The sequence below is a fragment of the Urocampus carinirostris genome, chromosome 3 (genome assembly GCF_059441175.1).
Source record: "Urocampus carinirostris isolate Australia breed hairy pipefish chromosome 3, RoL_Ucar_1.0, whole genome shotgun sequence".
NCBI lineage: Eukaryota > Metazoa > Chordata > Actinopteri > Syngnathiformes > Syngnathidae > Urocampus > Urocampus carinirostris.
In genome coordinates this window covers 2,325,797-2,351,269 of record NC_142351.1, presented here as the reverse complement: position 1 = coordinate 2,351,269, position 25,473 = coordinate 2,325,797, and the positions used below count along the sequence as shown (strand labels likewise).

The 25,473-nt window shown below is 42.8% G+C and overlaps 1 protein-coding gene across 1 annotated transcript; it reads right to left on the bottom strand.

Moving 5' to 3' along the window:
• Positions 1–729: 729 nt before the first annotated feature.
• LOC148368275 (inosine-uridine preferring nucleoside hydrolase-like) lies at positions 730–21,370 on the bottom strand. Its single transcript, XM_088330261.1, has 8 exons — positions 21,257–21,370; positions 11,288–11,507; positions 11,035–11,214; positions 10,326–10,437; positions 8,494–8,630; positions 6,092–6,169; positions 3,542–3,658; positions 730–2,071 (listed from the first exon to the last, which is right to left on the bottom strand). Exons 2-8 carry the CDS (start codon positions 11,462–11,464, stop codon positions 1,919–1,921), a joined length of 954 nt encoding a protein of 317 aa, XP_088186387.1. The 5' UTR covers positions 11,465–11,507; positions 21,257–21,370; the 3' UTR covers positions 730–1,918.
• Between the last annotated feature and the right edge of the window lie 4,103 nt (positions 21,371–25,473).

Below are 25,473 nucleotides of genomic sequence, written 5' to 3'. Positions count from 1 at the left end.
CGTTCCATCATTCGGAAGGTTAAAGTCTTGGGATTCAAGAAATGCCAAACATTCCTTAGTTTCTGTTTTCTTTTTCGCTCGCAACTTTACTGTGCATATGACAATAAACACTTGGAATTGAGTTGAATTTAAAAATAGACACTCCATTCCATCCATGATCTGCACCGCTTAGCACAGAAACATCGAGTTCAGTCTGAAACAAGATACATTAGCCTATGCGAGCCTGTAAATGATAAAAAGGATCCGCCCCTTTACCTCCGAATAACTTTAGCCAATAGTGACTAATTCAAATGATGATTGACACATTGGTTAGGAAATGAAACGCCGGTATATAAATCCCAGCATACACCGCGCAATACTTCGCCTTGGGGGAAAAATCTAGTCAGCGGCTGCAAGTTAGTTGCAAGACTTTGCGACTTAATATTGATCCATATATAAGGCGCACTGTATTATAAGGCGCATGGTCAGCTTTTGAAAAAAATAAAGGCTTTTAGGTGCGCCTTATAGTGCGGAAAATACGGTATATCTGGAAAAGTCATGCGATAACCACAACATAGTCAACGACACGTTTTAATAATCCGACAAGTGACAAAGCTTATCTTATTCCCCGTGTGAAAGAGAAGCTTTATTTTTGCTCCATACACTAAACTACGTGATACAAGCAACTACCTCATCTTGGTTTTCTCTATTTCTCTAAGTTATATTGAGCATGAAGTAAAAATGGAGTCATTATGTTTCCGCTTAGTTTATTTGATCTTTTATTAGCATATTTGCTCATGGGGTCATACGAAAGTAGTCCAAAATAATCATTGTGGTGGGTGGGAAGATGGATGGTTCCCTTAAGCACACGGGTGGTCGGGGCTCCATTTCCGGTGGGGTGTTTTGGGCAAGTACAGCCTGGTGGCTTCCATCCCTCTCCAACAATCATTGAACGTTGCCTTATTCTTGTCATGTTTCCTTGTTCAGGTGTAGGATTAGGTGCTAGGATTTGGGCATTCATCATGCTTTCAAACGTATTTAAGGACTCCGATATAGGACCAGAGCTAAGGTTAGGAATGAAGTTATATACTATTTCATACGCTGTTTTATTCCACTTATACTCAAAATACTTGTCCTAAGTTTGACCTCAGCCTTGAGTGCAACTTTTCAGAAGGATGTCGTAAAACGCCTGTGCTTTGGAATGTTTTCTTTGGTTTCAGTCCGAGCAGATAACAATGACTTATCACATCACCTAGGGGTTTAGAATGTGTGTGTCGTGCCCCGTTCTGTCTGGAGGGCGATGACCCATCACCCTTCTCCCAAGCTTCAAAGGGCGATTGGGAAATTTGCATCAACACGGCGCGGACCAATCAGCCAGAGGCTTCATCATGGGGCGTGAACATTTCATCGCCATGGGTGATAAGAAGAGGAGACCCCGGAACCTCGTCGTCTCCTGCACACGATTGTAAAATTGGCACAGACAGAGACCTGATTTGTTCCACTCTTTGATTCGGCGAAACAAATTATTATGTGGACTATACTCGGCGCTCGGCTCAATAATTTCCCTGACTTTAGAACATGCTCCGACTGTAAGGGATTACACAAGACACGGTAAGTGTCTACGGAGTCATATATCAGTATAATAAATGTTAAAACCTTACAGGAACTACGGTAAAGGGGCCCCTTTTTTGAATATCAAACTGAATTTAGGGTCCTGAAATAGGATCGGGGCAAAATTAGGGTTTCAAAATAGTGCTAGAACTCGGGGTTACCGATGCCATTTTTTCAACGGGTAATCGTCAATTGTTTCGGGCGACGTCTTTCGAGTAATCCTCCCGACCCTGACCGCGATACAGCGAGGGATTACTGCAGTCGGAAACCAAAGAGTTAAGCGAGAAGCAGCGGTGGGGAGGTTTCTCCGACGCGGGCAAAACCCCGGTTACTTCAATGCGTTCATCAGCAGTTCCTTGAATACTTGGAGGTTGAATTTCTTCAAGATGGTGACCTTATGTTCCTTGTGCAGCACGTCTATATAATCCAGGACCATCATGCCTCGGGTATTTTTGCCTTCCAGTTCCACCGTAACGGCCACCTGCAACAGCCGTACCCGGGATAAGTTACTTTTTGGCAATGTTGGGCACCGAGGAAAACGAAGGGACCTGAGGCCCGCTGATTTAAATCAAGAAACAAGAAAGAAACAAGAATATTAAGCTTGATACCTAGCAAAAAAAGTAAGATGTTAGCTAGATAGCATGCAAAAAATGTAAATAGCTTGCTAGAAAGCTTGCTAGATAGCCAAAAATGTAGCTCGAAAGTTAGCTGGATCGGTAAACGGGTAAAAAACTGAAAGGGTAGCTAGATAGCTAGCTAAAAGAGCCATCTAAATGGTCAGATAGCTAAAAACTAAGCTAAATCGCTAGCTAGAGGGGAGGCCAACATTTTGCTTGATAAACAGGCAAAATGTTAGCTAAATAACATGCAAAAAATGTTAAAGGCTAGCTAGATATTGCTAAATAATTAAAAATGTAGAAAGATAGCTAGCTACAAACCTGAAAAGGTAGCTAGATAGCTATCTGAAAGAGTGAGCTAGATAGCTAGAAACAAAGCTAGCTATACAGAAGGCCAAAATTAAGATTGTTAAATAGCAACAAAAGATAAAACGTTAGCCACATAGCATCCCCAAAAAAATTGTAAAAGGCTAGCTAGATAGCTTGCTAAATAGTTAAACATGTAGAAAGATAGCTAGCTACAAACCTGAAAAGGTAGCTAGATAGCTAGCTGAAAGAGTGGAAAAAAAAACTAGCTCGATAGCTAGAAACAAAGCTAGCTATACAGGAGGCCAAAATTAAGATTGTTAAATAGCAACAAAAGATAAGATGTTAGCTACATAGCATGCAAAAAAATGTAAAAACCTCGCTAGCTAGATAGCTTGCTAAATAATTAAAAATGTAGAAAGATAGCTAGCTTCAAACCTAAAAAGGTAGCTAAATAGCTAGCTTAAAGAGTGAAAAAAAAACTCTAAATAGCTCGCTAGCTAGAAACAAAGCTAGCTATACACGAGATTGATAAATAGCAACAACAGATACGATGTTAGCTACATAGCATGCAAAAAATGTAAAACCCTCGCTAGCTAGCTTGCTAAATGGTTAAAATTGTAGCTTGAAAGAGAGCTAGAACGGTAAACGGGTAAATAAACCAAATTGAGCTAAATCGCCAGCTAAAAGAGTAAATAGCCATCTTAATAATCGCACAGAGAGCTAATAACAAAGCTAGTTGCTAGCAAGAAAGGAGCCCAAAATTTGGATTGATAAACAGGCAAAATGTAAGCTAGATAGCATGCAAAAAAACGGAGATGGCTAGCTAGATAGCTCCCTGTCAGTTTTTTGCATGGACTTGCCCCGGATTGAACTCCAACTTGTGTCCCTGCTCGGAGCCTTCGCTCAAAAAACACTGGCCTACTAGCGATCCCCAGAGCCAAGAAGAAAGCTCATGATTCACGAATGCTCTCCCCTCGTTCTGCTTTTGGGTCTTTTCAGCGGAAGAATCAAAGAGAAACCACTACCTGCTCGCTCTCCAACACCACGTCATCGCTGATGGCTGCGGCCACTGCGTACGCGTCGCACGTGTTGAATCCGGATCCCGACACCAGTTCTTTTTGATAGCGATCCGTCTGAACCATCTGGGGGACGAATGGCAACAATCTCAAGTTCCTGATGAATACAAACTCCAGCCAGGAGTGCTCCTCAAACAGATGATCTAAGTCAGGGGTCCAACTACATTTTCTTCCTAATTAGCGCAAAGGGCACCCACAGTTTCTAAAATAGCAACGAAGCTAAATGCTAAATAGCTAAATAGCTAGCTTGACAGTTAGCTAGAAAGGTAAGCAGGTTAAAACTAAATGGGAGCTAAATAGCGAGCTAAAAGCTAGATAGCTAGCGAGAAAGGGGCCCAAAATTGAATTCCGTATATAACGAGTCATGCTGACGGCTACATGCTAAGTAGTCATGCTAACAACTACATGTTAAGGAGTCATGCCAACGGCTATAGGCTAACGAGTAGATGCTAATGAGTCATTCCAACGGCTACAGGCTAACGACTCACTACCAATGAGTCATGCTAAAGGTCGCACGCCAACGAGCCAGGCTAACAAGGACATGCTAAGGAGTCATGCCAATGGCTATTGGCTAACGAGTAGATGCTAACGAGTCATGTCAACAGCTACAGGCTAATGAGTAGATGCTAAGGAGTCATGCTAAAGGCTACATGCCAACAAGTCATGCTAACAACTAGATGCTAAGGAGCCACGCTAAAGACTGCATGCTAATGAGTAATTGCTGTGGAGTCATGCATACGACTATATGCTAACGACTGATTGCTAACGAGTCAATCTAAAGGCTTCATGTCAACAAGTCATGCTAACAACTACATGCTAAGGAGTCATGCTAAAGACTGCGTGCTAATGAATAATTGCTGAGGAGTCATGCAAACGACTACATGCTAACGACTGATTGCTATCCAGACATGCCAAAGGTTACATACCAACGAGTCATGCTAACAACTAAATGCTCAGGAGTCATGCCAACGTCTACAGGCTAACGAGTAGATGCTAATGAGTCATGCCAACAGCTACATGCTAAGGAGTCCTGCTAAAGACTGCGTGCTAGTGATTAATAGGAGGAGTCATAGAAATGACTACATGCTAACGAGTAGTTTCTTAAGACTATATGCTAACGAGTAGATGTTTATGACTACATGCTAACGTCTGATTGCTAACGAGTCAATCTAAAGGCTCCATGCCAATGAGTCATTCTAACAACTACATGCTAAGGAGTCATGCTAAAGACTGCGTGCTAATGTGTAATTGCTGAGGAGTCATGCAAACAACTACATGCTAACGAGTAGATGCTTATGACTTCATGCTAACGACTGATTGCTTGCGAGTCAATCTAAAGGCTACATGCCAACGAGTCATGCTAACAACAACATGCTAAAGAGTCATGCTAAATACTGCGTGCTAATGAGTAAATGCTCAGGAGTCATGCAAACAACTACATGCTAACGGCTGATTGCTAACGAGTCATGCTAAAGGCTACAGCCAACGAGTCATTCTAACAGCTACATGCTAAAGAGTCATGCTAAAGACTGCATGCTAATGAGTAATTGCAGAGGAGTCATGCAAACGACTATATGCTAACGACTGATTGCTAACGAGTCATGCTAAAGGCTACATGCCAACGAGTCATGCTAACAGCTAAATGCTAAGGAGTCATGCTAAAGACTGCATGGTAATAAATAATTGCTGAGGAGTCATGCAAACGACTACATGCTAACGACTGATTGCTATCTAGAAATGCTAAAGGTTACATACCAACGAGTCATGCTAACACCTAAATGCTAAGGAGCCATGCTAAAGACTGCATGCTAATGAGTAATTGCCGAGGAGTCATGCAAACGACTATATGCTAACGACTGATTGCTAACGAGTCAAACTAAAGGCTTCATGTCAACAAGTCATGCTAACAACTACATGCTAAGGAGTCATGCTAAAGACTGCGTGCTAATGAGTAATTGCCGAGGAGTCATGCAAACGACTATATGCTAACGACTGATTGCTAACGAATCATGCTAAAGGCTACATGCCAACGAGTCATTCTAACAGCTAAATACTAAGGAGTCATGCTAAATACTGCGTGCTAATGAGTAATTGCCGAGGAGTCATGCAAACGACTATACGCTAACGACTGATTGCTAACGAGTCAATCTAAAGGCTACATGCCAACGAGTCATGCTAACAACAACATGCTAAAGAGTCATGCTAAATACTGCGTGCTAATGAGTAAATGCTCAGGAGTCATGCAAACAGCTACATGCTAACGAGTAGATGCTTATGACTACACGCTAATGCTAAAGACCGATTGTTAACGTGTCACGCTAACAGCGACATGCCAGAGACGAGCCCCAACTGTCACAATTGCCGCGGGAATTGTCGTGTATATTTTCCTTTTTCTTGGTTTATGGCTGTCAAATATTTGGCAGGAGGGACGCGAGGTTTAAAAAAAAAGATAGGGACCACTGACTTAGAGACATGAAAAGGACGTGTTAGCGTATTTACCTTGCGGGTGTGAGCGTAGATAGTCTCCATGAAACGAGCCTTGGGTGTATTTTGGGCCAACCAGGCGTCACAAAAGGACTAGCGTGCACGAACAAGCACCGTCAAACATTTTTTCTAGAATTTGCAAATACAGTGGAACCTGGGTTCTCGACCATCATCCGTTCCAGAACCCTGTTCGAAAACCGATTTGTTCCATCACCGAAATCATTTTTCCCATTAAAAACAATGTAAATGGTTTTAATCCGTTCCAACACCCTGAATGTTTACCTTGAATGTTTAACGTAAACTTAATGCTAACCCAGGCTAATCGTACGTTCGCGTTATCGTCATCTTCTGTACGAAAGGTGACGCTAACATGAACGTGTCAAAATAAAAAATAAAAAAAAAGGATAAAGAAAAGTATTATGAATGGGATTTTGTACCTTTGTGGTGGTCAGCAGAAGGCGCTCGCACACCTCCTTCATATTTTGCTATTTTTTCTTTCTTAAAATGTACCGTATTTTCCGCACTATAAGGCGCACCGGGTTATAGGGCGCACCCTCCAAAAACAGTTTTTGGTCCTATATTTTCCATACATAAGGCGCACCGGATAATAAGGCGCTACAATGGGAACGTCGACAAAACAGTCTGATGGTTCAGTCCAACTTCTTACCCCCTTTACTGTGCATATGACAATGAACACTTTGAATCGAATTGAGTTTAAAAATAGACTCATCAGAGAAACATCAAGATCGTTCTAAAACAAGATACTGGGAAAATATATAGCCGGAGTAGCTCACCGAAGTTCTCTTGCAGCCATCACGGTAATTAATGATACATAACCATGGTCTTCTTACAACCGTGAGTGTAGTCAATCCAGAAGAGTCAAATATTTACAAATACTGAATAGTCAAAAATGTTTTCTCTATGCCGTAGTGCAGGGGTGTCAAACTCATTTGAACTCGGGGGCCACACGATAGAACAAACATTCTGTCGGGGGCCGGACTTGAAGATTAGAGAGAAAGAAAAAGAGAGGTAAAGAAATAAAGAAAGAGGGAGGGAAAATGAGAGAGGGCGGGACAAAGAGAGAGAGGGAGAGAGTGTGAGAAACAAAAGAGATAAAACAGAAGTCGTGAGAGAGGGGGAAAGAAAGGGAGAGGAAGAAGGAAATCCAAAGAGAAATAGAGAGACAGAAGGAGAAAAAAGAGAAAAAGCGCGAAGGGTATGAGGAGAGAAAGAGAAAAGAGACAAAAGGAAAAAAGGGAGAGAGAGAGACAAAGAGACAAAGATGAGAGAGACAAAGATGAGAAAGAGAGAGAGAGAGAGAGAGACAAAGATGAGAGCGAGAGAGAGAGACAAAGATGAGAGAGAGAGAGAGAGACAAAGATGAGAGAGAGACAAAGATGAGAGAGAGAGAGAGAGAGAGAGAGAGAAATAAATACAAGTACAGTGTCTTTGTGAGAGGCACCTTGCTTTGGCAACATCAAGTTGACATATTTCAACCTGCAGCTTGTTTTTCTCTTGCGCTTCTCTGAGTGTTGTCTCGCGGGCCGGATCCAATCCCTTAGCGGGCCTGATCTGGCCCGCGGGCCACCTCTTTGACACCTGTGCCGTAGTGCAACCCGACGTGCGATTCGCATTCATCTTTTTCGGCCAATCGCAGGCTTTGTTTCGCCCCTTTAGCCTATGCCAGCCTGTCAATGATAAAAAGGATCCGCCCCCTTTATCTCCGAATAACTTCAGCCAATAGTGATCAATTCAACTGATGATTGACACATTGGTTAGGAAATGAAACACCGGTATATCAATCCCAGCATACACGCTGCTTGCCTTAGTTGCAAGACTTTGCGACTTAATATTGATCCGTACATAAGGCGCACTGTACTATAAGGCGCATGGTCAGCTTTTGAAAAAAATAAAGGCTTTTAGGTGCGCCTTATAGTGCGGAAAATACGGTAATTGTTGTACACACTACTTTTCTTTTTTCACCTGTAGCAACTTTGCTGCTTGCACTGACTTTCTTCGGAGGCATTAATAAGGGGCTGAAACACCCGTACGCCGCTCAGCATTATAGGATTTCTTACCTTTGTGGCGGTCGGCAGAAGTCGCTCGCACACCTCCTTCATATTTGTCCATTATTTCTTTCTTAAATGCAATAGTTGTGCGCACTACTTTTCCTTTTTCACCTGTAGCAACTTAGCTGCTTGCACTGACTGTCTTGGGAGGCATAATAAGGGGCTGAAACACCCGTACGCCGCTCAGCATGGCACCCTAGCGTACGCACTCCCGCATGACCAGCGTTCGAACTCCGATTTTTGGACCGAACAGCGAATTTCTCGAAATTTTGGGTCGGACTCCCATTTGTTCCAACCGAGAGGCGTTGGAAAACCCAGGTTCCACTGTCTAGAGAGCCTGCTCCTCACCCACGGCAGGCTGTTCCTGCAACTGAACTCCCAGGAAGCGATGGTGGTGGGACACAGGTAGCGTTCCAGGACGACGTACGCGGCTTCCGGGTCGGCCAGGAAGTTAAACTCCCCGCACGCGCTGGTGTTCCCTCTTGGTGTACGCGTCACCGAAACATCTCAAATTTCAACCTTCCTTCAAAACTGGCCTTCCATCCCAACCCGAGACAAAGCCCGAGTCAATCAATGCTCTTCTCTCTCTCGAAGCCTTACCAGGTCCCCGAGTCTGAAAAACTATATTTGCAGCTGTAAATAAAATTGTTATGAGATCTGGATTTTTCTTTTTAGTTTATCTCTCTCACGGTGGACATGCTCCTACGAAGCACGTATTTCACACGTTTCAAAGAATGAGTCTGACACGTTTCCCAAAGGGGCCGTTTAAAAACGACCGGTTTGCAGCACTAAGACCTTCGCAATTGTGTATTTGACTTTGTCCAATTTTTAGACATTGTGAAAGAGTTGAAAATGTTTAACTTCCCTTTCCGGACGTCAATCCACGGTCGTCCACCGCTGTTAGGTTTTAAATATTAAAATGTATCGTTTACCAAATTGTTCGAGTTATCTGACTCCATTAACCAAACACAACCTACATCCGACATTTTCACACGGGGGCAGATTTAGTTTCTTAGCAATTTAGCTAAGTGTACTCCATCGAAAATGGCCAAATTTGTCAAATTTGTGTCGTCGGAGTCTCTAGGTGCTAAAGACTTCCCCTCTCGGCCCACGCCACTCCGCAAGATGGTGTGCCGGCTCCTCCCATGGGCGTGCCGACGTAGCCCTACCTGGGCGTCTCGATGTCTGGAAAACTCAAAAACAACACCGAGCGTTTCTACGTCATCAGGGCCTTGTTCTCAAAACATCGCCTGCCGTCCTTCGTCAGAGTCCTGTTATCAACAGAACTAGACCGAATATTCTGCATTCGGAACGATGTTTACAGAAAAACAGCAAGAACGAGGACATGGGCTGACGCGGGAAAAGGCTGATAAGCTTTGTTGGTGTGAGTCCTTTAGACATGGCGGCGCCTTTCGGCGAGGAGGTGGTGAAGCTGGGGGGTGGCCGACGCCCCGACGTGTGAAAAAACGGAAGACGGAAGGAGAGAGGAGAGACGAGAGATGGGAGATCAGATCGGAGAATGAGAGGGAGGCTCGGCGAAGACTAATTAGACTAAATACTATAAGAAAATAAATCTGCCCCTGTTTGAAAATGCCAGCTATCTTTGTTCATTTTCCCTAAATTAAGAAAGGAGCATGCATTGTTAGGAGAATAAAGTTTGTGTTTGGTTAATGGAGTCAGATAACTCATTCGAACAATTTGGTAAATGCTACATTTGTAATATCGTTTTTTTCCCTAACAGCCTATCAGCCTATAAAGGCCTGTACTGATGAAACAGAGACCGCCTCCTTGAGCTCAGAATATATTTAGCCAGTTGTACCCGATTCAAATGATGATGGACACCTCGGTTAGCCGATGAATTTCTAAAAAGATCGATAAGCGGAAATCAGACCCCAAAATGAACACGCGTAACACCACTCGTGATTCATTCTTACACAATGTTATCACACACAAGTAATAACAATAGAGAGATGTCAAACATTTACAACTCTTTCACAATGTCTAAAGAATAGCCCAAGTAAAATACCGTCGCAGGGGTTTTAGAACTGTTTGGCAGGACTCGGAGTAGGGATAAAACGATGAGAAGAGCATTGAATTGACTTTGGGTACGTCCCGGATTAAGATTTGAGGCCCGTTTCACGGGAATGTAATGGGGTTAAAGGGGTTAACTGGCTTTTTACATTCAATATTGCCCCCCATGATGTAGAGACCCTTCAGTCGGGCAGGCAGGGTAGGGTCCATTTTGACTGCAAGGGCCAGGTTGGTGAGCGGTCCCGTTGCCACCAGGATCACCTGCACACGCAAGACACATAAGGTTTCATAGATCACGTTTTTGTAGGATGATGGACCCATGCGGGGGAGGCGGGGACTGGAAGCTGGGTTGTTCAAGAGGAGGGATTGCATTTAAGAACAAAAGGAGGTACTGAGTGACTAAGTGGGTTCACATCGCAACAAAATGTCCGAACAGAACCATCCATCCATTATCCGTACCGCTTATCCTCAGTAGGGTTGCGGGGGTACTGGGGCCCATCCCAGCCATCTTTGGGCAGTGGGCAGGGGACACCCTCAACTGATTGCCACACAGAGACACACAAATCGCTCACTCATTCACACTTAGGGAGATTTCGGTTAAGCCAATCAACCATGTTTTTGGAATGTGTTAGGAAACCGGAGTGCCCGGAAGAAACCCACGCAAGCACGGGGAGAACATGCAAACTCCGCACAGGAAGGTTGGTCGCTGGATTTGAACCCATAGCCTCAGAACTGTACCTCACACGCGCTAACCACTGCGCCACCGCGCTGCCCCAAACAAAACCAAACCTGACAAAATCCAAACAAACAAAGACCAAACCGGAAACATGCAAAAAGCGTATCAACGGGATCGCTCACCTGATCCGGATTCTGCTTGGTAAGGGAAAGGATGGCCTCCACCGCATTGGTCTCCTGCAGCAGTTCCAGACCCGGAGCCTCCGGGTCGGGGACGTCCCCCAGCCCGTCTTTGCCGTGAAAGTCCCCCGCGTTGATTTTGTTGCCCAGTAGGGGCTCCTGGAATCCGGGGTACACCTTGACCTGCGGGGCGACACGCTACCCCGTTTCACCCCGAGAAGAAGCCAAGGAAAAAAAGAAGCCGGGAAAGACTCACGTCCAGTCTGTTGCATATTTTCAAGACTCGGAGCGTGTTTTTCAGGGTGTTGCCTAGCGGAGTGTTGCCGTGAGTGCAGGTGACCCCCAAAATCTCCACATGGGGGGCCGCCAGGGCCATCATGATGCCGATAGCATCGTCCACTCCCGTGTCCACGTCCAGGATGAACTTCTTCATTCCGTCTTGGAGATTCGCTTCACGACGCAGAAAGCCCAAAAAACTGTCGAAGAAGTGTTTGAAATGGATAAAAGCATGCTCGACGTGAAGATGAATGATGGGAACCGGAAAATACTCATTCGTTTTACGGTACCGTATTTTCCGCACTATAAGGCGCACCTAAAAGCCTTTATTTTTTTCAAAAGTTGACCATGCGCCTTATCATACAGTGCGCCTTATATACGGATCAATATTAAGTCGCAACTAAGGCAAGCAGCCGCCGACTAGATTTTCCCTCAAAGGCGAAGTAGTCCGCGGTGTATGCTGGGATTTATTTACCGGCGTTTCATTGGCTAACACGTTGTAAACGCGAAAATAGCGGTAACAATATTTGAGACATGGTCTAGCTGCGGTTGATGGTGGACGCATCAGGTTAGCACTGCTCGTTCTATGCGTTTATACTGTCATTGGCGTCGGTTTTAAGAGTATTGTTAATTATTAATTTTACAATTCTAACCATTTTAACATAGTTAGAAGTAAAGCAGCCGAGTCCTGCCATGGCCGGGCATTATACCGGCGGGCGGAGACGTAACTGCGTGAGATTCTTGCTCAAAGATGTTGTGGCAATTTCGGAGGGAATGTCAAGGACGGATTTTATTAACAAGTTTGTTGAAAAGATTCTGAAGTTTAAAAAGGAGGAGGTACATGCTGTCATAAAAATGACTTCTGGCAAAGGCTTTGATGTGAGTTTTGAAACGGCAGCTCTTTATCAAGAGTTTTGGAATCGCTTTGAGGGAGTGAGGTCCCAGTTTTCAGGATTTACAGTGGAGAAGCTGACTGATAATACTAACAAGATTGTCGTCGTTAGAATGTTTAGTGAAATGATCAGTGCTGATGACGTCTGTTATTGGTTGAGTAGATACTGCTCAGTAAAAGGCCAGGCTATGAAGGTGAGGTGTGAGAAAGGCTATTGGAATGGTGCCTGGAGGGTACCAGTCCAACTACGGCAAGATCCTCAGGGCTTTCAGGGAATGAAACAAATTCCGTCGACTATATTCCTGGGGGAAAACCGTGGCTTTATCCACTATCAAGGGCAACCGAAACTCTGTCGCAAATGTGGTGAGCATGGGCATCTGGCTGAGGTATGTGATCGAATTTTTTGTGGAAAGTGCAGAACAATTGGACATTCCTTTGAGGAATGTAGCAATAGCAGAAAATGCAATCTCTGTGGAGAAACGAATCACCTCTTTAGAAACTGCCCGAATTCGTTTGCTAACAAATTGAAAGCTAGGAAGGCAGTTAACAAAGACAACAAAGACAATGAAATGATGTCAGACAACATAGATAATGAAATGAATAAATGTCACAAAGACAATGAAGTGAATAAAGATAACAAAGACAATGAAATTAATAAAGTCATGGAAATACAAAATGAAAATGAACAAGAAATTAATGAAGTTATAGAAATACCCAATGAAGATGAACAGGAAATGAATAAAGTTATGGAAATACCCAATGAAATTGATCAAGAAATGCACAAAGAAATTGGACAAGACAAACAAATTGAAAAAACAGATGTACCTACCAAAACCCCTGGAGCAGAGACCAGAGAATCAAAATTGAAACAGGAAGAACCTGGAAATTCTGATTCGATTTCTCATAAAATACCTGAATTTGGACATGACAAACGAATAGAAAAAGCAACTGCCACTCCGAAAACACATACTAATCAGGAAGGGCCTGGAAGAGAGTTCAAATTAGCAAATTTGTTTGCTACGCCATTGCCGGGATTTGGAGAAGTCAAACAAATCGAAAAGGCGAATGACTCTCCAAAAACCCATACGGGCACTGGAAAGAGGAGTAAAAGTAAGACAAAATTGGGAGTGGTGAAAAAACCAGAAACAAAGATAAGAGATTTAGAAGAAAGCCGATTGCCGGTGAATAAGCCCACAAGGGAACTGTATGAAGTTGAGACGGAGGAAGTCGGGGAGGGAAAAAATCTGACCCTTAGTGGGCAAGGAAGTAAGAGACCCTTTGATAGGTCCTCTGGCTCACCCCCTAACCCAGAAAAAAGGGGAAGACCTGGAACCACAGACAGAGAGTCAGAGGGTCCCAGAGTTTTCCCCGGTGAGTCTCAAAATGAGGTACTACTCTTAAGTGATGTGTCTGACACAGGTGACACTCTCGATGATCTCGATGATCACCAAAGAATGGACTCAGATCCCCCGGTTTTGTCTAACTAGTTTAAATACTTTAACAACAATTATGAACATTACATTCTCTACTATCAATGTGAGAAGTGTGAGATCAAAGGTTAAGGCTCACAGTGTTTTATCGTTCTTAAAAACTATCAGAACGGATGTGTTTTTACTACAGGAATGCTGCATCCCCTTTCTAAAAAATTATAAACAGTGGGAAGAGATTTGGCCATATCCGTCATTATGGAGTGGCTCGAATGAAAACCGTAACGATGGGGTAGCCATTTTAATAAACAACCCTCAACTCATCATAAAGGGGAGTACTGTGATGAGAGACGGACGCGCAATCTTAGCAAGACTTTCTTATATAGGGAATGATTTTAACCTCATTAACATATACGGCCATGCCGACAGACAACTCAGGTACGAACTTTTAGAGGACATCCAGTCGCATATGCTAGGCCATCAACCACTAATCGTGGGAGGAGATTTTAATTGCATCCTAAGTAGGAAGGATAGAAAGAGGAATGATGAGGAGTTTAAAGTAGATAAAACATCAACTTTATTACAAGACATGTGCCGGACATTTAAACTGGTGGACTGTTTCAAATCCATACATCCAGGAGAGGAGGGCTTCACCTGGTTCAGTAGTGACAATGCCAGAGCCTCTCGAATAGACTACATATTTACGAGGGGTTTAGCACAGAGTGATGCAAGATTAATTCCAGTTTTTTTTTTCGGATCACTTGCTACTGTCCTGCTCTTTCTCATTTCCTTCAGGTATGACTGTTGGGAAGGGTTTGTGGAAGTTAAACTGCTCCCTGCTGGAGGATGAGGCTCTAGCCGCACAATACAGGGAGCTGTACAAAGACTGGCAGACCCTTCAAGACTCGTATGATTCACGAGCACAATGGTGGGAAATGACAAAGAAACGAACACAGACCTTTTTTAAAAATGCAGGGAAAAACAAGAAACTCAAAGAGATGAAACGCATGTCGGGACTACAAAGAAGACTCCAACGCTATTTCATCCTAACAGAAAAGGGGATGGACTTTAATGATGAAATCAAAGAGATCAAACAAGAACTAAACGCTTTGGCGGAAATAAAGAGCAAAGGCATCATAATAAGAAGCAGAGAAAGAGAAATAGAAGAAGGGGAAAAATGTACACGCTACTTTTTTAAAAAAATTATGGGCAAAAATGAGGGGATTTTTAAACTTCAAAACGAAAACGGGCAAATAACAAAGGAAAGTAGTGAAATAACCAGATTGGTCGAAGACTACTACAAAAAATTATTTGAAAAGAAAGAAACATATGAGAATGAAATGGGGCATGTATTAGATCATATTTCAAGATCAGTGCGTCAAGACCCCTTTTTAACATCGGACTTTACCCAAGACCAACTGAATGATTGCATAAAGACTATGAAAAAAGGCAAATCACCCGGGGAGGACGGACTCAACCTCGAATTTTACCGGACTTTTTGGGATATTTTAGCACCAGATCTGTTAACTGTTTTTAACGAATTTTCCAGTCGAGACCATATGCCAGACAGTTTCAGAATCGGGATAGTTACTCTATTGCACAAAAAAGGAGACAAAATTGACTTAAAAAACTGGCGACCCATAACGCTTTTAAACGTGGACTGTAAAATTTTCAGCAAGCTTCTAGCAACACGAATGTCTGTTGTCTTGGGAGACTTGGTTGATCCAGACCAAACCTGTGCCATTGTGGGAAGGAAGATCAGCGACAGTCTCATGCTGATCCGTGACACCATTTGTTATGCAAGAGACAGAAACATGCGACTAGCGGTCCTAAACCTAGACTTTGAAAAAGCCTTTGATCGAGTCTCGCACCAATACCTCTTCAGGGTATTGCAAAAATGTGGTTTTCCCCAAAAATACATCAATTGGGTAGGACTGCTATACCGAGACATCTACAGCAAATTCATGATTAACGGGAATTTATCGGAAGCAATCGAGATCAACTGCGGTGTACGTCAAGGTTGCCCTATGTCTCCCCTTCTCTATGTTCTTTGCATTGAACCTTTGGCACAAATGTTAAGAAAAGATAGATTTGTCGAAGGCATCAATATCCCAGGAAGTGGGGGACAAATTACCAAGTGTGTTTTGTACATGGATGATTTTAATATTTTGTGTACTGACCGCGCATCTGTTGAAAGAGCCCTTGACTTGACTGACCTGTTTGGGAGGGCGTCTGGGTCAAGGCTAAATAGAGAAAAATCACAAGTGAAGTTTTATGGAATGTGGAAAGAGACAGAAAAGGCAGGACTCCCGCTGACGGTGTTAAAGACAGACCAGAAAATCCTAGGGATAATATTCAATGCGGATGGAGGAGGCGAGACCAACTGGGATGACGTGACAAGGAAAGTTAAGCAAAAACTTGTTTTTTGGTCACTAAGAAAACTGACAATAGAGGGGAAGGTCCTAATCATCAAAGCGATCATCCTCCCAATGCTTTTGTCAATCAGTTTAATTTTTATGCCTAAAAGAAACGTGCTGTTACAAATGGACCGAGCCATCTTTCGCTTTGTCTGGGGCTCAAAGTGGGAAAGGATAAAAAGAGATACAATGAAAAAGAAAAAGGAAAAAGGGGGGAAAGGAGTGCCTGACCTCCAGCTTTTCCTGGGAAGCAAATATGTCTCTCTCCACTTCCAAAACGCTGTGGGCCCACCCAACAACCCGAAAAGTCAAGCAATGACCCGTTTTTGGATGGGCTCATATTTGCGGAAGCTAAAGCTTGTACCAGACAATCGTTTGATTCCAGTTTCGTTTAACTTGCCACCAACACATCTCTTTATTCGGGATTTTTTGAAGAAGTTTGATTTGGAAACACAAGAATGTCACACTTTACAAAACCACAGGGCCCTTATTGCTATTGTGCAAGAGCGAGCTACAGTAAGCCCTGTGCGGGGGCTTGCGTTTGGCGAATCCACAACGGTTTGGAGCAATGTCAATCATCCTGCCCTCCCAAACAGACTACGAGACTTGTCGTGGATGGTGGCTCATGAAGTTCTCCCAGTCAGAGCTGTAATGCACCACCGAGGAATGTCAGCGACTTCGACGTGCCCTCGACCTGGCTGTGGCGCCCAGGAGTCGGTGAGGCACCTTTTTTGTGAGTGCAGCGCTGCCAAGGTCTTGTGGACAATGGCCGAACAACTAGGAAAGTTCCCGGACTTGCCAGCAGGAGAGGTCCCTGATGCACAGTACGTGCTTTACGGGGTGAGTCGGTCGAGGAGGCATCGGAACGACTTTGCCAGGGACTGGCTCACTCTCGCCGCCATCAAGGACGCCATCTGGACCTCCAGAAACCTGCTGGTATGGAGGTGCAGGCAGATCCCCCCCGTGGCTGTGCTCCAAATGGCTGCAGATACCATACAATCTGCGAGCGGCGGGCCTAGGACGCAGCCATAAAGAAGACTCGTCTGTACCCACCCGGAGGGGGGAGCCGGAGCTACACTGTGGGAGTCCCGGCAGCAACGGCCTGGGTTGTGGAACCCAGAAGGGAGAGGACCCACGCAGAATGGAAAGGACCCACACAGAGGACTGGAAGAATGCTGCTTGGGAGGGTGGGATGGCAGAGCTATGCCCTTGCACAATAGTATTGCCTTTTACACGCTGGTTTACTACTGTTAAAAGAAAATAACTCTGAAATTGTTTAATTGATGTTGAAAATGTCAGGAAAAAATGTTAAAACGTCATATCGTCACGTCATATTGTCAAATATAAAAAAATTGTGAATATGCTTGATGGCTGTGTTTTGCTGCTGTTGGTGTCGGTGGATTTGTTCAGACCGAGGACAATCGACTTTGGCCTGGACGGATCTATTGACACTAACAAAGATGTTATATAATGAAATTGTGAATATGTTTGATTTTCGAGAAGGTTTGTTCAAACCTCACTTTGTGTTTGCTGTTAAAAGCGTAATATTGGAATATAATATTGTGAATGTGCTTAATTGCTGTTGAGATTGTCATGATTGTTTTCTGTTTTTAGTGTCAATAAATTTGTTCAAACCAAAAAATTACCGCCCTCTATTTGTTCAGACCGAGGACAATCGACTTTGGCCTGGACGGATCTATTGACACTAACAAAGATGTTATATAATGAAATTGTGAATATGTTTGATTTTCGAGAAGGTTTGTTCAAACCTCACTTTGTGTTTGCTGTTAAAAACGTAATATTGGAATATAATATTGTGAATGTGCTTAATTGCTGTTGAGATTGTCATGATTGTTTTCTGTTCTTAGTGTCAATAAATTTGTTCAAACCAAAAAAAAAAACCAATGTGTCAATCATCATTTGAATCAGTCACTATTGGCTAAAGTTATTCAGAGGTAAAGGGGGCGGATCCTTTTTATCATTGACAGGCTGGCATAGGCTAAAGGGGCAAAACAAAGCCTGCGATTGGCCGAAAAAGATGAATGCGAATCGCACGTCGGGTTGCACTACGGCACAGGTGTCAAACAGGCGGCCCGCGGGCCACATCAGGCCCGCTAAGGGATTGAATCCGGCCCGCGAGACAAGACTCAGAGAAGCGAAAGAGAAAAACAAGCAGCAGGTTGAAATAGGTCAACCTGATGTTGCCAAAGCCAGGTGCCTCCAAAAAAGACACTGTACTTGTATTTATTTCTCTCTCTTTCTCTCTCTCTCTCTTTCTCTTTTCCACCCCTTTTCTCCCACTCGGTCTCTGTCTCTTTCACTCTCTGTGTCTCTCTTTTTCTCTTCCTTTTTTGCTCTTTGTCTCTTTCTCTCTCTGTGTCGTTTAACTTCTTTTGCTCTAACTTCCTTTTTTCCTTTTCTGTCATTTCTCTTTCTCTCTTCCTACCCTTGGCGCTTTCTTTTCTCTTTTCTCTCCTTCTGTCTTTCGATTTCTTTTGGATTTCTTTCTTCCTCTCCCTTTCTTTTCCCCCCTCTCTCACAACTTTTTATCTTTTGTTTCTCACGCTCTCTCCCTCTCTCTCTTTTTCTTTCTTTGTCCCGCCCTCTCTCCTTTTCTCTCCCTCTTTCTTTTATTTCTTGATCTCTCTTTTTCTTTCTCTTGAATCTACTCGTCCGGCCCCCGACAAAATTTTTGTTCTATCGTGTGGCCCCCGAGTTCAAATGAGGTTGACACCCCTGCACTACGGCATAGAGAAAACATTTTTGACTATTCTGTATTTGTAAATATTTGACTCTCCCGGATTGACTACACTCACGGTTGTAAAAAGACCATGGTTATGTATCATTATTGAACGTGATGGCTGCAAGAGAACTTAGGTGAGCTACTCCGGCTATATATTTTCCCAGTATCTTGTTTCAGACTGATCTCGATGTTTCTGTGATGGGTCTTTTTTGAAATTCAACTCAATTCCAAGTGTTTATTGTCATATACACAGTAAAGTTGCGAGCGAAAAAGAAAATAGAAACTAAGGAATGGTTGGCCTTTCTTGAATCCCAAGACTTTAACCTTCCGAATGATATTTCCTTCATATGTTTCTTCCCGAAGACTCCGAACACATGGAAAGGACACTGCTCGTTTCGTAAATTTGATACACTGAATCACTCCATCCATCCTCTACATCAGGGGTGTCCAACTCATTTGAACTCAGGGGGCCACACCAAAGAACAAACATTCTGTCGGGGGCCGGACAAGTAGATTCAAGAGAAAGAAAAAGAGAGAGAAAGAAATAAAAGAAAGAGGGAGGGAAAAAGAGAGAGGGCAGGACCAAAGAAAGAAAAAGAGAGAGAGGGAGAGAGCGTGAGAAACAAAAGATAAAAAGTCGTGAGAGAGGGGGGAAAAGAAAGGGAGAGGAGGAAAGAAATCCAAAGAGAAATAGAAGGACAGAAGGAGAGATAAGAGAAAAGAAAGTGCGAAGAGTATGAAGAGAGAAAAGAGAGAAAAGGAAAAAATGAAGTTAGAGCAAAATAAGTTAAAAAGACACAGAGAGAGAAAGAGACAAAGACAGAGAGTGGGAGAAAAGGGGAGGAAAAGAGAGAGAGAGAAAAAAAAGAGTACAGTGTCTTTGTTTGAGGCACCTGGTTTTGGCAACATCAAGTGGACATATTTCAACCTGCAGCTCGTTTTTCTCTTGCGCCTCTTTGAGTGTTGTCTCGCGGGCCGGATTCAATCCCTCAGCGGGCCTGATCTGGCCCGCGGGCCGCCCGTTTGACACCTGTGCTCTATATACAGTGAAGAAAATAAGTATTTGAACACCCTACATCTCCCACTTAGAAATTATGGAGTGAATTTTCATCGTAGGAGCATGCCCACCGTGAGAGAGATAAACTAAAAAGAAAAATCCAGATTTTATAACAATTTTATTTACAGCTGCAAATAAGTATTTGAACGCCTGTGTGTCATCTAGAATTCTGACCACGAAAGAGCTGTTAGTTCTCTCTCTCTCTCTCTCTCTCTCTTTCTTGTTTTCCCTTTTCTTTCTTTCTTTCTCTCACTTGATATCACCCTTACTTTATTTGTTTTTCATTTTCTTTCTCATTCTTTGTTTCATCCTCTCTCTCATTATCTCTCTCTACTCTCTTGTTCTCCCTTTGCTCTGGCTCTTTCTTTCTTTCTTTCTTTCTTTCCTTTCTCTTTATTTCTGATTCAGGTTCTCTCTCTCTCTCTCTCTTTCTTGCTCTCCCTCCCTCATCCTCTTTTGCTCTCTCCCCCTTTCACTCTCTGCTGTTCTTTCCTCTGCTTACTTTCTCCCTTACTTTCTCTTGTTCTGTTTTTCTTTTTCCCCCTTTCTCTCTTTCTCTCTCTCTCTCTTTCTTGTTCTTATTTCTCTCACTTGATATCACCCTTACTTTCTTTCTTTATCTTTTTCTTTCTCATTCTCTGTTTCACCCTCTCCCTCTACTATCTTGTACTCCCTTTGCTCTGGTTCTAACTTTCTTTCTCTTGCTTGCTTTCTCCTTTACTTTGAATCCTTTCTCTTTATTTCTTATTCAGGTTCTCTCTTTCTTTCTCTCTCTCTCTCCTACGCTCTCTGCCGTTCTTTCCCCTGCTTACTTCCTCCCTTACTTTCTCTTGTTTTGTCTTTCTTTTCCCCCTCTTGTCTTTCTCTCCTTCTCTCTCTCTCTTTCATTCTTTCCCAACCTTTCCGTTTTCTTCTGACCGCCAATGACGAAGCCGCAGTAAGTAGTACAAGAAACGCTGCCATTTTTTTTTGCTACGAGGTGTGAAAAAAAAAATCTCAAAGAGACCCGACGGATCCGAAACGTCAACAGAAATCGGTGGCGTCGAAGAGAAGCTGAACCGAGTCGTATTTTGAGAAAAAGAAGAAAAAGGAGAAAAAGAAGAAAAAGGAGAAAATGGAGAAAAAGAAGAAAAAGAAGAAAAAGAAGAAAAAGAAGAAAAAGGAGAAAAAGAAGAAAAAGAAGGAAAAGAAGAAAAAGAAGAAAAAGAAGAAAAAGAAGAAGAAAAAGAACCAAAAGAACAAAAAGATCAAAAAGAACAAAACGAAGAAAAAGAAGAAAAAGAAGAAAAAGAAGAAAAAGAAGAAAAAGAAGAAAAAGAAGAAAAAGAAGAAAAAGAAGAAAAAGAAGAAAAAGAAGAAAAAGAAGAAAAAGAACAAAAAGAACAAAAAGAACAAAAATGGAGGTGAACCAACCTGCCCGGCGAGCTGCGGATCCGGATCCTCCTCAGTCAGGAAGCCACGGCGCTGGTCTGTCCTCAGATCGCTCCGGTAGTTTTTTGGGCATGCGGACTTGGGGCGCGGTCCGGCAGGAGGAGTTTCGCAACTGCCACGAGTAAATAGGATCCGCAACTATGCGCGAGTCCTAAAGGGAAACGCCTTCGAGTGGTTTTGCACTCGCACGCGACGCAGAGCCCGCTCAAAAGACTTTTCCTTCGACGGTATTTTAGTAGCACTCTATTATGTCAAGTCAAGTCCTGTTTGTTTGTTTGGCCCTTAATCACAAAGAGTCTCAAAGGGCTGCACAGACCACAGATTATTGCTAACCACAGACTATTATGACACCATCCCCTGATCTAAAACCTACATGAGGGCAAGGAAAACCTCAAAAACCTCAACATGTCAAGTCAAGTCCTGTTTATTTGTGAGACCCTTAATCACAAAGAGTCTCAAAGGGCTGCACAGACCACAAATTATTGCAAACTACTATTATGACACCATCCCCTGATCTAAAACCTACAGGAGGGAGAGAAAAAACTCAAAAACCTCAAATTATGTTTATTTGTGACACCCCTAATCACAAAGAGTCTCAAAGGGCTGCAGAGATCAAAGACTATTGCAAACCACAGACTATTATGACTCCTCATCTAAAACAGACGTGAGGGCAAGGGAAAACTCTAAAACCTTGTCATGTTTATTTGCGACCCCCCTAATCACGAAGAGTCTCAAAGGGCTGCACGGATCAAAGACTATTGCAAACCCCAGACTGTGATGACACTATCCCCTGATCTAAAACCTTCACGACGGCAAGGGAAAACTCAAAAACTTTGTCATGTTTATTTGCGACACCCCTAATCACAAAGAGTCTCAAAGGGCTGCAGAGATCAATGACTATTGCAAACTATACACTATTATGACACCATCCCCTGATCTAAAACCTACATGAGGGCAAGGAAAAACTCGAAAATCTCAAGTCAAGTCCTGTCTATTTGTGACGCCCTTAATCACAAAGAGTCTCAAAGGGCTGCAGAGATCAAAGACTATTGCAAACCACAGACTATTATGACACCATCCCCTGATCTAAAACCTACATGAGGGCAAGGAAAAACTCGAAAATCTCAAGTCAAGTCCTGTCTATTTGTGACGCCCTTAATCACAAAGAGTCTCAAAGGGCTGCACAGATCAAAGACTATTACAAACTACGGACTATGATGACACCATCCCCTGATCTAAAACCTACATGAGGGCAAGGAAAAACTCAAAAACCTCAAGTCAAGTCCTGTCTATTTGTGATGTTCTTAATCACAGAGTCTCAAAGGGCTGCACAGACCACAGATGATTGCAAACCACAGACTATTATGACACCATCCCCTCATCTAAAACCTACATGAAGGCAAGGGAAAACTCAAAAACCTTGTCCGGTTTATTTGCAACATCTTTAATCACAAAGAGTCTCAAAGGGCCGCAGAGATCAATGACTATTGCAAACTATACACTATTATGCCACCATCCCCTCATCTAAAACCTCAATGAGGGCAAGGGAAAACTCAAAAACCTCATGTCAAGTCAAGTCCTGCTTATTTGTGACACCCTTAATCACAAAGAGTCTCAAAGGGCTGCACAGATCAAAGACTATTGCAAACCACAGACTATTATGACACTATCCCCTGATCTAAAACCGACATGAGGGCAAGGGAAAACTCAAAAACCTTGTCATGTTTATTTGCGACACCCATAATTACAAAGCATCTCAAAGGGCTGCACAGATCAAAGACTATTGCAAACTACGGACTATTATGACACCATCCCCTGATCTGAAACCAACATGAGGGCAAGGAAAAACTCTAAAACCTTGTCATGTTTATTTGTTTGACCCTTAATCACAAAGAGTCTCAAAGGGCTGCACGGATCAAACACTATTGCAAACTACAGACTATTACCATTTTTGCTAGTCCGGAAGCAAATTTTTGGCCTTGTTCATGGCTAGTTAGCTAGCTTTGTTTTTTAGCTTTCTATCCAACTTTAACTGGATACCATAGATAGATAGATAGATGGATACCATAGATAGATATATACCATAGATGGATAGATAGGATAGATAGATAGATATATAGATAGATGGATACTTTATTCATCAAATTCAAATTCACACTTCCAGCATTATCCTTTTGTTGTTTATTACCCGATGAACAGGATGGCCTCGGGGTGCTGTGTTGTAGTTCAGCCACAGCGGAGTGAATGACGTCACACGCTAGGCCAAAAGTTCCACGTCCCTGCAGCAGATGGAAATCTTTGCGCCCAGGGTCACACCACCTCGAGTCCGCTTCCTCTCCGCTTCCCGCAGGCTTTTGTGTCTCCGTCAGCGCAGAAGCCGGGTAGCTCCGGGTAGCTCCACGTTAGCGTCCGGGATGCTACACATGTACTTACCTTTGTTGCCAAAAGTTAAAATGTATTGATGACTATATTTCTTTGAGGGGAAAAATATATTGACTCTGCTTTACGCGGACTACCTTTCGTTATGTCAAAATAAAATTTCAACTTTATCATGAAGTTTCTGCAGAAATGTGAAGGGCGGGTTGACTTTTGTGACGTACGGTAGCGCTCAAAACCTTCTTCCAGAGTTCCTTCAGTGCATCAAAGAGGAACATCTGTTCGGGCCCCATAAAAGGCACTTTGAGTTAATGACTTCAATGTGGGGCCGAAGGAAATTCCAGAGCTAAGGAAGCAAAATGTTCAGCCGTGCTGACAGGAGCTACAGCGTTGTTTTGTGTTTGTATCACTCGACTATTTTGATGAAGAAACAGAGGGAGAGGAAAAACAGAATGAAAGAGTCAAAGAGAGAAAGAAAAAGGAAAAAAGAAAGAGAGGGAAAGAGAACGAAGGGGAAGACAGAAAGAGAGAGAGGACAAAATGAAAGATGGAAAGAAAGAAAGGGTAGAAAAAAAGAACAGAAAAGAGAACAAAAGAAAGGGTGAAAAAGAATGTGAGCAGGAGAATGACAGAAAGAGAAAAAGAATGGACAGAAACAGTGAGAGAGAGAGAGAGAGAGAGAGAGAGAGAGAGAGAGAGAGAGAGAGAGAGAAAGAAAGTGATCAAAAACAGAGAGAGAAATGCATGTAAAAAGAGAGCAAGAGAAAAAGAAAGAGTGAAACGAAAGAACAAGAAGGAGAGAGAAGGAAAGGAAAGAAACCCAGGGAGAGGAAGAACAGAGAATGAAAGAGTCAAAGAGAGAAATAAAGGGGAAAAAGAAAGAGAGGGAAAGAGAATGAGGGGAAGACAGAAAGAGAGAGTGGACAAAATGAAAGGAAGAAAGAAAGAAAGGGTAGAAAAAAAGAACAGAAAAGAGAACAAAAGCAAGGGTAAAAAAGAATGTAAGCGGGAGAATGAAAGAAAGAGAAAAATAACGGACAGAAACAGTGTGAGAGAGAGAGAGAAAGAGAGAAAGAGAGAGAGAAAAACAAAGTGATCAAAAACAGAGAGAGATATGCATATAAAAAGAGAGCAAGAGAAAAAGAAAGAGGGAAAAGAAAGAACAAGAAAGAGAGAGAAGGAAATGAAAGAAACCCAGGGAGAGGAAGAACAGAGAATGAAAGAGTCAAAGAGAGAAAGAAAGGGAAAAAAAGAAAGAGAGAGAAAGAGAACCAGGGGAAGACAGAAAGAGAGAGAGAGGACAAAATGAAAGATGGAAAGAAAGAAAGGGTAGAAAAAAAGAACAGAAAAGAGAACAAAAGCAAGGGAGAAAAAGAATGTAAGCGGGAGAATGAAAGAAAGAGAAAAATAACGGACAGAAACAGTGTGAGAGAGAGAGAGAAAGAGAGAAAGAGAGAGAGAAAAACAAAGTGATCAAAAACAGAGAGAGATATGCATATAAAAAGAGAGCAAGAGAAAAAGAAAGAGGGAAAAGAAAGAACAAGAAAGAGAGAGAAGGAAATGAAAGAAACCCAGGGAGAGGAAGAACAGAGAATGAAAGAGTCAAAGAGAGAAAGAAAAAGGGAAAAAGAAAGAGAGAGAAAGAGAACGACGGGAAGACAGAAAGAGAGAGAGAGGACAACATGAAAGATGGAAAGAAAGAAAGGGTGAAAAAGAATGTGAGCAGGAGAATGAAAGAAAGAGAAAAATAATGGACAGAAACAGTGAGAGAGAGAGAGAGAGAGAGAGAGAGTGAAAAACAGAGAGAAAATGGGATGAAAAGC

Bases quoted from the DNA above. Each gene is read 5' to 3' on its own strand.
- LOC148368275 (XM_088330261.1), bottom strand. From the start codon at position 11,464: ATGAAGAAGTTCATCCTGGACGTGGACACGGGAGTGGACGATGCTATC. The intron at 6,170-8,493 runs GTGAGGAGCAGG...CGTGCACGCTAG, and splicing joins GCAGGAACAGCCTGCCGTGG to TCCTTTTGTGACGCCTGGTT. The intron at 3,659-6,091 runs GTAAATACGCTA...TTCGTCCCCCAG, and splicing joins TCTACGCTCACACCCGCAAG to ATGGTTCAGACGGATCGCTA.